The sequence below is a fragment of the Solanum tuberosum genome, unplaced genomic scaffold (genome assembly GCF_000226075.1).
Source record: "Solanum tuberosum cultivar DM 1-3 516 R44 unplaced genomic scaffold, SolTub_3.0 scf00549, whole genome shotgun sequence".
NCBI lineage: Eukaryota > Viridiplantae > Streptophyta > Magnoliopsida > Solanales > Solanaceae > Solanum > Solanum tuberosum.
The window spans coordinates 159,478-171,220 of NW_006239490.1; the positions used below are offsets into that span (position 1 = coordinate 159,478).

An 11,743-nucleotide genomic window follows, 5' to 3' on the forward strand; every position below is an offset into this window, starting at 1 on the left:
CATATTAAAATTTAGTTGACTCTCGAAATTTCATACGTGCTAACATAAAAATTGGGAGAGTAACATATATTATTTGCTATTTACATTAAAAGTACTATAAAACATAATAATTAACTATTCAAGATATTAAAGTGAGATAAATAAAATAACATATATTGGGTCTGTATTTACAGGACTGGAAACCTAAATAAGCCACAAAAACATAAAAGTGACCAAAATAAGCCACTACTTTAGGAAGTAACTAAAATAGGCTTAGTGGAAGAAAAAATTCCACTTTATCTAATATTCTAAACGTTTTCCGTTAGTCTCATAACGTGTATATTTTAATATATAACGGAATTATTTTCTACACTTTATAAAATGGAACTATTTTTTACACTTTATAAAGTGGAACTTTTTCTTACACTTTATAAAGTGGAAGAAAATCTTACACTTTACAAAGTGGAAGAGAAAATTCCACTTTACAAAGAGAAATATTTTCACGTTTTTATCTCTTTTGCAGTGTTTGTCATACAATTATATTGATTTGACATATCATAAAAACGGAAAAAATTATTACACTATGTATTTTTATTTTTTTATTCTGAAAAATCCTCCAATATTCAATTAATGTCCGATATCATAAATTTCTTTCATCAATTTATAAAAGAATGAGTATAAACAGTACTGTTTATAATTTGATTATAGTCGTAAAATACCCTACTTCATTTTTCTCACAAGGACAAGTAAAATTTGGAGAGTGGATTATCTATAATTACGAATCGTGACCGACTTTTTGAGGGTTCCAGATGACTACATAGATCAAATCAAGTTAACAATACTTGAAATCTATGTTAGGAAGGAGCCTAAGACTAGTCAACAACGTTCTCCTTTATCGGTCAATGTCCATCCACTTTATAAAAAGTGTAATAAAAAGTTCCACTTTATAAAGTGTAAGAAATAGTTCCATTTTATAAAGTGTAGGAAATAGTTCCGTTATATATTAAAATATACACGTTATGAGACTAACGGAAAACGTTTAGAATATTAGATAAAGTGGAATTTTTTCTTCCACTAAGCCTATTTTAGTTACTTCCTAAAGTAGTGGCTTATTTTGGTCACTTTTATGTTTTTGTGGCTTATTTAGGTTCCCAGTCCGTTAATGACCTGTTCATTTATTAGTTCAACTCATTTTAACATCCTTAAATTCAGCTTAACCTGTTCATTTGACCGCCCTAATATATACACTACTTACCTTTTATGGCATATATATCCAAAATAGTGTCCTTTCTTTCATCTATAATGTAAGTTCTCTTTGAGTTTCTACTTCTACTTTTAGTAAGACTACACTTGGCTTGAATTTGTTTGTTTTTCTTGTTGGGCAAGGATAGCTAGGACACTGGAAGAGTGTAAAACTATTCCAAATTTAATAGTGAGGTGGTAAATTTGATGTAAATAAGGGGAAATTAAAGATATTTGAGTAAGATAGGTCAATATAATATCAAGAAAGAATGCGTAACGATAGTAATTAAACACCTCGTTCGATGAATAATTTAATAAACAAAGAAGTAATACGTGCTCCAATTCATAAAATATGGAGGGAGTAACTTTACAAATATGAAATGAAAAAATCTCAATGAATTATTTGATCTCAAGAATCATATTTACACAAATATTTCTCTCTAAACTCTTCTTAACTTGTCATCATAATTTTAAACTCATCAAAGCTAAGAACTCCATCTCCATTGATATCAAATCTCCTTATCATAACCTTGCATTTATCAATGGAGGTTGACTCGCCGAGTCGACTCAACATCATCTTCAAGCTCTTAGGAGTAATGTATCCTTCCATTTCATACATTCCAAATGCTCCCATCAACTCACTCTCTTTATTCCTCTCTTCCTCCATTCCTTCCATTAACTTCGTAAAATCCTCCAACCCTAACAACCCGTCCCCATCAGAATCCGATAGCCTCACAGCCATCTCCGCCTCCTCCATCGTCAGTTCACCTCCTACCGCCTTCATGCATCTCCAAAAAGTTCCACTTTATAAAGTGTAAGAAAAAGTTCCACTTTATAAAGTGTAAGAAATAGTTCCATTTTATAAAGTGTAGAAAATAATTCCGTTATATATTAAAATATACACGTTATGAGACTAACGAAAAACGTTTAAAATATTAGATAAAGTGGAATTTTTTCTTCCACTAAGCCTATTTTAGTTACTTTCTAAAATAATGGCTTATTTTGGTCACTTTTATGTTTTTGTGGCTTATTTAGGTTCCCAGTCCGTATTTACACGGGATATTATACTAGTAATAAAAGAAAATCGAAAAAACATAAAAATTCTCATAGTCCTTGTTATTAAAAATCAACTAAAAACATAAAGTTATTTAGTTTTGCTCAAACACGGCGCTCTCTATCTCCATTCTGATTATGCATTCCGCCGAAAGACTAGATTCCGGCCACCTCCCGCCGCCACCTCCGCCACCGCCGCCGTCACCCGGACGGAATATTCCTTTCATCGGAAAACTCAAACCCTTTTATCTTCTATCAATCTTGGTACTCCTATCAGCAATTTCATTCAGTATTAGCAAAACAGATCAGTTCAAGAAATTCTTTTTTCTCAGATCAAATTTGCTGAATCCAACAGTTCAGAAACAAATTTCAAGAAATCCCATTTACACAGCCCCTTATTGTGTTCTATGGATGGCTCCATTTCTTTCAGGAGGTGGGTACAGCTCAGAAGCTTGGTCATACATTTTAGCTTTACATGATTACTCAATGAATAAAAATCCAATCTTTAATTTGAAAATTGAGCAACATGGGGATCTTGAAAATCTTGAATTTTGGGAGGGTTTACCTTTAGATATGAGAAATTTGGCTATTGAGCTTTACCATAGAGAATGTAAGTTGAATGAGACTGTTGTTGTTTGTCATAGTGAACCTGGTGCTTGGTATCCTCCACTTTTTGATACACTTCCATGTCCACCTATTGGTTATGGTCATTTTAAGGCTGTAGTTGGAAGGACCATGTTTGAGACTGATAGAGTTAATGATGAACATGTAAAAAGGTGTAATCTTTTGGATTTTGTTTGGGTTCCTACTGATTTTCATGTGAAAACCTTTACTGAAAGTGGGGTTGATCCATTGAAAATTGTCAAGATTGTTCAGCCTGTTGATCTTGATTTTTTTGATCCAGTTAAGTATGAGGCATTGGATTTAGGGTCACTAGGGAATTCAGTGATGGGGTCATTTTCAAATGGAGAAAAGTTTGTATTCTTGAGTATTTTCAAGTGGGAATATAGGAAAGGGTGGGATAGTTTGTTGAGGTCTTACTTGAAGGAGTTTTCGGGAGGTGATGATGTGGTTTTGTATCTGTTAACGAATCCGTATCATTCTGATAGGGATTTTGGTAACAAGATTGTTGAATATGTGGAGAAATTGGATTTGGAAGAACCGAAAGATGGTTGGGCTAGAGTATATGTAATCGACGAACACATAGCTCAGGTTGATATGCCTAGGCTATACAAGGCTGCTAATGCATTTGTTTTGCCATCTAGAGGTGAAGGTTGGGGTAGGCCTATTGTGGAGGCAATGGCAATGACTTTGCCAGTGATTGCTACAAATTGGTCAGGACCAACTGAATTCATGACAGAAGATAATAGCTACCCATTGCCTGTCGATAGCATGAGTGAAGTCACAGAAGGTCCATTTAAGGGACATTTATGGGCTGAACCTTCGGTTAATAAGCTGCAAATGCTAATGAGGCATGTAATGGGAAATCATGAGGAAGCCAAGGCTAGAGGTAAGCAGGCAAGGGATGATATGATGAGTAGGTTTTCTCCTAAGGTTGTTGCTGGCATAGTTAGTGATCATATTGAACACATTATTGATCATACACAATGATAGTTATGTTCTCTTTAGGATCGAGAAGAGTGGATTGTACATTTTACTGCAGTAGTAACAGTTTTTTAGTCACTGTTTCTTCAAGGATTATTAACTCTGGTAGACTTTATCCCAGTTTTCCTATGCGTAAGTTGAAGAACGATTTTACTTGATAGATGGAGACGACAAAGTTCTGGAAGCGGATGAATCTGAATTTGGAGTGAAAAGAGGTTGTAATAGGGGACAATGCATCGGAAGGTATCCTGAGAATCAATTAACTGGATAGACTTATCAACACTCTTATGTGTTCTTAAATGGAGTTGCAGTAAAGTACATACATTTCTCTGCTAAAACAGAACTGTGTTGGTAATCCAGTTATGTTCTTGTGATGAATATCAACAACAAATGTCTATTTTAAAGCTTAGAGTTATATCAATTGTTATGATGTGTATTGTTGGTTTGGACTTTCGAGTAGTATTAGAGGAAAGATATGTCTCCGATGGACCGCGAGTATCAACTACGGAATGAGGTAACAGCATTAAAGGGCAAACTTAATCACATCCAACACTGATGGACCACAAGTAGCAACTATTGAAGGAGGTAAGCTATGAAACCTCAACACTGTCCAGTTTGCTTCATTCACTAAACCAGCAATTTTTTGCCCGTTTAGTTTATTATATAAGTCAGTACAATGAGTTTGAACAGATAATGAGCTGCCAATGTCAAAGCAAGTTGAGTTGATGATACAAATTTACTTGTTATTTTCAAGCCAGTTAAGAATGTCTTGCTTTGATATAGAGAGACATACTCTTTCTTTTGTTTCAAAGTTCCTTCTAGCTGTGATGATTTTATCTTAGATATCCTTGCATTCTTGTCGAGGGTCTATTGGAGACAACCTCTCTATCTCCCAAGGTAGGGGTAAGGTCTGCGTACACTCTACCCTCTCTAGACACTACTTGTGGGATTATACTGGGTATGTTGTTTGTTGTATATGTTTGCATTTCTATGCATTTTCACAGCAATTTCCCAAAGAGGAGATATAGTTTGTGTCATCACAATAATTGAATAAAAGTCAAATGCATTTTCAACAAATAAACTCTTTTATTTATGAAACATTAGGAACAGCATAATGGAACACCATACCCTACCCCACCCCACCCCAAGAAAAAGGAAAAAAATGCACAAATAAAATCCCATAACTAGTTCCTGAATCTTGTTGTTTTGTATCCACAAGCATCTTGTTTCATAGCTGCTCTAATTAGAAGATTTCACCACTTCAACTTGGCTGGGAAATACTGCAATCAAAATGTTTGACGTTAGTTCAGTAAAGCAGAACGAAAAGATTGTATGGAATGGTGAGGTTTCATATAGCTGATTCCAACTTACTTCGGATTGAGGAGTTATAGTATAAAAGTATTTGCTCTTTACTCAACTAAAGGCAAATGAAAATTTACCTTCTCAATGAGGGACATGTAGTAAGGTTTCACTTTCTCCACATCAATCCTAACATTGCTCTTGCTATACAGATCATATTTGCTGTCAATATACACAATTATTCAGTCAAACCATATTCTCAACAGTTAATTCTGAAAAGGTCATCAAGAGAAGCAAGTAAAAGGGCAGCTCGGTGTACTAAGCAAAGAGCCGCAATCCTAAAGAGTGTGATGTAGGCAGTCTACACGTAAACAACTTTACCGTTGCTACAAGACTCCCTTCAAACCAAGAAGCAAGCAGAAATACAAATTATGTAATTGAAAAAAAAAAAACTTACCTGAAGATTTGAAGCCATTTCAGGTTTTCATGATCCTCCTCATTCATCAAGTGAGTATATGCCCCTGACTTATGCAAAGCTACATAACAACAGTTCAAGATTAGCAATAAAGTTTAACCATTATATCCGTCAAGTCGTAGGGGTAAGGTTTGCATACATCATTACACTAGGTACGTTGTTGAAAACAAAAACAAAAACGAGTTAATTATATATTGCTTACGATAAAAAGAATGATATCGGATGATGAACAATGCAGCAGATGGAAGAGTAGTTTTATTTGCCTTAGCCACCTGCATAATTACACACACATTATGATAAATCAGATATAACTCTCCATTTATTTTGATCAAATTTGAAAGTTTTTTAATTCTGAATATGAAGAAAAAGTGCATACCAAGTACATATAGTCATCATGGCCCCAAGACATCACCACATTATTAAGCCCACATCCTTCAGAATAAACTCCATATTTTGTGTTGTAAGTTGGATTGTTATTATCAGGGTTTCCCTTCAATTGCTGCATAATAGACAATTTGAGTAATAAGAAGAATGAAACTTCATAACAACATCAACGAACCCACTGTAATCCCATGAGTAGGGTCTGAGGAAAGTGGTTTGTACACAGCCTTACCACTACCTTGTACAAAATAGAGAGGTTATTTCTAAGAGATCCTCGGGTCTAGTAAGGAAAAAAGCAAAACTCAAGAAGAAGAAAAACACCTCATGAAGCACAATTGATTCATCAAAAGCACAACCAAGGGGGAATGTGTCACCTGTAAAATATATCAAAACGGCCTTTAATTTTGTCTATCTTAAATACGCCACACAAAAAGTTGGAATGAAAGAGTTCCCGAAACGAAAATCTTACCAACAACAGCCCACTGAGGAAGCCCTCCAAAGCTAGGAAGCAAAAGAACTTTGCCAAGATCTACAACATTTTGGACAAAATATTAATCCTTTTAAACCCATATAAATTTTTAATAAAATTGATATTCTTTTCTTCTAACAAACCATGAATTAGTCCAGTTAAGTGTAACCAATCTTCATTAGGATAATCCTTTCTAATAGCTTCAGCAGTTTGCAACAAATGCTCAATTTGTGGTTCATCCAAATCAGGATCACTATCATCCACAACTTCATTCAAAAGTTCACAACATTCCCATATACTCATCTCCACTTTATTCACCTTCCCATATTCTTCTCTCATCTTTTTCACCTGTTTAAAATATACATGCATTAAAATCAAATATGCAGACTTTCTAGCAAACAAATGTCATAGACATAAATAAAATCTACCAAGTTGGAAAGATACGATCAAGGATATGAAGATTTTACTCCTAGCAACTTATTTCAGCACGATTTCCAATGTACCAATAAAATGTTTCTAATTCCAAGATTGTTTTGGTTTATTTGTTTGGAATCTTACAAAATCATATGTTTGGTTAATGTGACTCTGGTGATAGAGTTCACGCACTATCTTTTGGCGTTCAGTCTCTGCACTATAATCCCTGCATTGATCATTAATTAATGTTAGAATAAGTTGTATATATACCTTATATTAAATTTTGTATAATTTCTTGATTGTGAAAATAATGTTATAATTAATTACCTGAATGAGTTGCCAAATGCATTATTGCCAGGGACAACAAATACACCATCAGAATTTTCCTTTTTGCTGTCCACTTCTACTCCTAACAATATCAAGAACAGAAATATCAAATCTTTATTTCACAAATAATCATCTAACTATCAATTTATCGCAAAAAAAGTCACAAAACTATTTTTGTAAACAGAAAAATAACTCAACAATACATATATATATATCACGAATCATAAAAAAATGTTGGAAATTGCTAAATTCTATTCACAAAACCGGGGTGGATGTACAATTTTATCGTATTTATTAAATACCTTATTGAAAATCTATTTAATATGTACCAATTATAAACTTTAGAACCTAATAATATTAAAGGGATAGAATAATGAAATTCATAAAACTCAAATTTTGATATGTTTAGTGACATATCAAAGAGAATTAACACTTTTTCAAATACAAGTAGTAACAAATTCTTAATCAAAAATTTCAAGTTAGAACATCAAAGCAGAAAGATAACGACTAGATAAATAATTTAAGAAGTCAAGTAACATTGATAACACTTTTTCAAATAAGTAATGAATTTTTAATCAAAAATCTCAAGTTCAAGCATCAAATCAAATAGACAACGACTGAATATATAATTTAAGAAGTCAAATAAGACATAAAAAAACAGAAAAAAAATATATATACCATGAACAGTTTGGGCAACGAGGAAAGTCATGTTTGACTTTGAATTGAGAAAAAAAGCACAAAAAAAACCAAGAGAATAAAATATGAGAATTTGCTGGTTTAAAATTTTTTGAGAATTAAAATGGTTTTTATAGTGAAACAAGAAATCCTTTTTAGGTAATAAAATTAGTAAAAATAAAGGTGACTCATCTTTGTGTGGATAATTTTTTTAAAAAAGATAATACATAATGAGTCATGCTAATGTAAGTTTCTTTTTTTAACTGTTGGAAGTAAATCTTTAAATCCTTAAATTAATAGAAATGAAATAAATGTGGAAGGTTGTGTATTTAATTTGGTGATTCACCCTTATGTTGCCTACTAAAAATTTGGTTAAGGTTTATTGTATTATATTTATCTTAATTAACTTTTGAAATTAATGTTGATTATTCTATCTTATCTGTAAAAAAAATTGTTTCTAAATTTTCTATTAGAATAATATAAATAGATATTAAAATTTCTATTGTAAGTTGAACAATAGTGTGCATTTATTGGAATAGTGTAAATGTAAACATTTTTTCTATAACAAAATCAATTAGGATAACTATTCCTAATTATAATATTCATGTCTATCCTTTAAAGTGCATCTATTCTACATTTATTACATTAAAACTTACCAAAATCTCCATTTTAGACTGATATTTAATTTCTTCAACTATCCAGAAGTATGTGACTAAAAGGGAAATAGCTGAGATTCTAACATATTTTTTTGGGGATTCTTATGGAAAAAAAATTAACCAAATGGAAATAGCTGAAAATCATTTTTCTCCTTGGGATAATACATATATTTGACCTTAAACTTGGCTTCAAATTTTAACTTTGACCTCCAACTTTCATAGTGCACAAATAGACACTTAAACTTGTATAAAGTAGAACAAGTAAACACACGAGTCCTACATGGCACAATACACGTAGGACACCACGTAGGACAAAAAATGCCATGTAGGTCATGTGTGTCTATTTGTTCAACTTTATACAAGTTTAAGTGTCTATTTGTGCACTATGAAAGTTGGAGGTCAAAGTTAAAATTTGAAGCCAAGTTTAAGGTCAAATATATGTATTATCCCAAAATAAAACTTCACAAATTTAAAGTATGGACATTTCTCCCTTCTTAGACACAAATCACAATGCATTACGTAAATTGGTAAATAAGTGAAGTTTAATTCTCATCATTCCTTTTTTCCTGTGTAATAAAATTTCTTTTTTCTATAAAAAATAAAGAGAAAACGAGGTTACAGCATAATCAATAATTGTACAGAGTAGAACAAAGTTTACATATTTATTTCACCAAAACCAGCTATGCTGAAAAACCATATTGAACCTCCTGCCATTATTTTGGCAAATAAAACCTGTTAAGATGTAACGGAAATTTAGAAACACGAAAATACAGTTTACAAAACAACTACTATGTCTCAGTCCCAAACAAGTTCGGGTCTGCTATATGAATCCTCCAAAAGTCGTGCAACAGCAAATTACTGCCCACACAAGAACGTTTTTGCAAAAACTGCTTCTATTAATGGGATAGAAGTACTCATAGGTCCTGCCTGACAGCCTGAGTGGTTGAAGCTTTGATGATGAAGACAGAATGATGACTTAAATACAAATTTGCTAACAGAATGGCAGCGGAACAGTGAATATCTAATAAAGGAAGGTTTAAGATAAACGGACCTCTTGAACTTCGTACTTCAGAAATGACCAATTTCACTACTGGAAATGTTGCGAGAAAACAGATAGAACTTCCCTGTAAACGGGCTTCTTGAAATCCACTGCCTGTTGACAAGATTTTTGGATAAAAGTCAAAATAATAGGAGTTAAAGCCGTAAGTCGTTTTAGGACAAACTTCAAAGGTCTAAATGGTTCACTCACAAGTTCAATAACTTGCTCAGGTGATATCCATGACCATTCTCCAAACTCGGCCTTCTCTGTCCCATCCCCAAGAAGGTTGATTTCTTCATCCTTTCCAGTGAACTTAAATAAGAACCTAGAATTTTTCCATGTATATCAGTACCATTCTGAATTAGGAAACAGTGAGACGAAAAAGAGAAAAACAATCGGACGCTCAAATAAGCAGTGAATAAGCAGTGGAACTTTATAGCACGATGTCCAAGAATCCCCCTGTGCGCCAAAACCAATTTGTAAAGCAATCACTCTCCCACAGATTGTTTATCGAGGAATGCAAAATATAGAGTTTCAAGTATATTTTGCTGATTTAGAAGCACCTACCACTTTTGTGCTTGACCTTTCCAGTCAGATCCCCATTGATGCCTTAGCTTTTCTCTAACGTCTGGAGGGAAATCATACGTTACCCAATGTGGAACCTACATTAGATTCAGAACATCAATAACCAGCCTACCACTACTCAAAACAGGAGATCACATCTAATTCGGAAAAAGGATCTGGTAGGCTCGGGTTTCTTTAACTTTGGGAAACCAACTTTAAACTGTGGGAACTCTCATCACAACCCAACAAGCCAAGTATTAAATAACCACAGCCATTTTGTGAGCTGATTAAACCTCTTTCTTCCTGGCCTGCCTTGAATGGAAGGACCAAAGAAATAAAACTCGACAAAATCAAGATTATAGCAGGATCTACTTTTCATACCTCAGCAACAATTTCTGCTGAAGTAACCCCAGTTTCCTCTCTTAATTCCCTGATGGCAGCATTTGTTGGATCTTCATTGTCATCAACTCCACCCTGATTCAAAAAACCCAGATATGTTATTCTTTATTTTATAGCAGAGACCAAGATTTTGAAAAAGTTACACAGTTCTTCTAACTTTTTCTTTTATTTTAAATTTTACAGAAAAAGAAACACCAAACTTTGAATCTGAGAAAAACTAACGTCTTCAGAGAACATGCAAATATTGTCAAATGAAAGGAAGTGCATATGAAGGTTTCTAGGAATGTCAAATCAGAACTGAACCTTGAGATCTTTAACAACAACAACATATCCAATGTAATCCCACAAGTAGGGTCTTGGGAGGGTAGAGTTTATGCAGACCTTACCCTTACCTCATAGAGATAGAGGGGCTATATCTAATAGATCCTCGGCTTAAAATAAAGCATTTCCGGGTGGTTTGAAAAGGAGAATATGGAAATGAGAGCAGTAACAACAAAATGTGAAATGGGAGCAGGTCACAACATACAACGGAAAGAACAATAATGCAAACAAAATCATATGCTAACCACAGCACAAAAAACACATACGATAATCGAAATCGAAAAACAAGAAACTACAAGAATAGTGCTAATACCACCGGTAAGAAAGAAGGCCCAAGTACAACCACCAATCTTATCCCGCAGGAAAGCAAACGAATGCTCAACTACCAACTAGCCTTCTATCCTATTCTGCTACCTCCAAACCCTCATATCTAAGGTCATGTTCTTGGTAAGCTCAAGATGTGCCAGGTCCTGTCTAATCACCTTCCCCAATACTTCTTTCGATCTACCTCTACCTGTCCTAATGTCCGTCATCACCAGATGTCAACCTCTCACATCTCCTCACTGGAGCATCTACAATTCTCCTCTTCATATGACCAAATCATCCCAGTCTCGCTTCTCTCATTTTATCTACCACGGAGGCCACTCCTACCTTATCCCAAATATCTTCATTCCTAATCTTATCTCTCCTAGTATACCCACACATCCACCTCAACATTCTCATTTCCACAACTTTCATCTTTTGAACATGTGTCTTGATTGGCCCCCAAGGCCTAGCTCAAGTGGCAAAAGGTGGAGGATTTGTGGCTTAGGTCGCAGGTTCAAGCCCCACACCATGCAAAGCGA

General features: G+C 34.0%; 4 protein-coding genes and 1 long non-coding RNA gene across 6 annotated transcripts in view; 1 reads left to right on the forward strand and 4 right to left on the reverse strand.

Moving 5' to 3' along the window:
- Nucleotides 1-1,519: 1,519 nt before the first annotated feature.
- On the reverse strand, nucleotides 1,520-2,007 carry LOC102585035 (calcium-binding protein CML38-like). The gene has a single exon (XM_015304557.1). It carries the CDS (start codon nucleotides 2,003-2,005, stop codon nucleotides 1,673-1,675), a length of 333 nt encoding a protein of 110 aa, XP_015160043.1. The 5' UTR covers nucleotides 2,006-2,007; the 3' UTR covers nucleotides 1,520-1,672.
- Nucleotides 2,008-2,348: 341 nt separating this feature from the next.
- On the forward strand, nucleotides 2,349-5,618 carry LOC102581849 (uncharacterized). 2 transcript variants are annotated; one of them, XM_006365624.2, is made up of 2 exons: nucleotides 2,349-4,464; nucleotides 5,391-5,618. In XM_006365624.2, the coding sequence occupies exon 1, from the start codon at nucleotides 2,413-2,415 to the stop codon at nucleotides 3,883-3,885; it is 1,473 nt and encodes a 490-aa protein (XP_006365686.1). In that variant the 5' UTR covers nucleotides 2,349-2,412; the 3' UTR covers nucleotides 3,886-4,464; nucleotides 5,391-5,618. The 2 variants fall into 2 exon arrangements, with proteins under 2 accessions (XP_006365686.1, XP_015160042.1); XM_015304556.1 differs by lacking the exon at nucleotides 5,391-5,618 and adding an exon at nucleotides 5,099-5,183.
- On the reverse strand, nucleotides 4,946-6,845 carry LOC102581516 (inositol oxygenase 2-like). Its single transcript, XM_006365623.1, has 8 exons — nucleotides 6,647-6,845; nucleotides 6,504-6,563; nucleotides 6,356-6,408; nucleotides 6,030-6,152; nucleotides 5,856-5,925; nucleotides 5,636-5,714; nucleotides 5,319-5,400; nucleotides 4,946-5,159 (listed from the first exon to the last, which is right to left on the reverse strand). Exons 1-8 carry the CDS (start codon nucleotides 6,840-6,842, stop codon nucleotides 5,133-5,135), a joined length of 690 nt encoding a protein of 229 aa, XP_006365685.1. The 5' UTR covers nucleotides 6,843-6,845; the 3' UTR covers nucleotides 4,946-5,132.
- Nucleotides 6,846-7,059: 214 nt separating this feature from the next.
- Nucleotides 7,060-7,331, reverse strand: LOC107058627 (uncharacterized). The gene is made up of 2 exons (XR_001472176.1): nucleotides 7,245-7,331; nucleotides 7,060-7,143 (listed from the first exon to the last, which is right to left on the reverse strand). It is a non-coding gene; the product is annotated as an uncharacterized lncRNA (long non-coding RNA).
- A 1,813-nt stretch (nucleotides 7,332-9,144) lies between these two features.
- The window catches only part of LOC102582375 (nudix hydrolase 26, chloroplastic), a 5,880-nt gene continuing 3,281 nt past the window's right edge, over nucleotides 9,145-11,743 (reverse strand). Inside the window, exons 3-7 of the mRNA XM_006365625.2 lie at nucleotides 10,560-10,652; nucleotides 10,182-10,276; nucleotides 9,825-9,939; nucleotides 9,627-9,728; nucleotides 9,145-9,307 (exon numbers count right to left, since the gene is read on the reverse strand). Of these exons, the coding sequence (XP_006365687.1) occupies nucleotides 9,663-9,728; nucleotides 9,825-9,939; nucleotides 10,182-10,276; nucleotides 10,560-10,652 (369 nt within the window). The 3' untranslated portion in view covers nucleotides 9,145-9,307; nucleotides 9,627-9,662. The remainder of the gene's footprint in view (nucleotides 9,308-9,626; nucleotides 9,729-9,824; nucleotides 9,940-10,181; nucleotides 10,277-10,559; nucleotides 10,653-11,743) is intronic.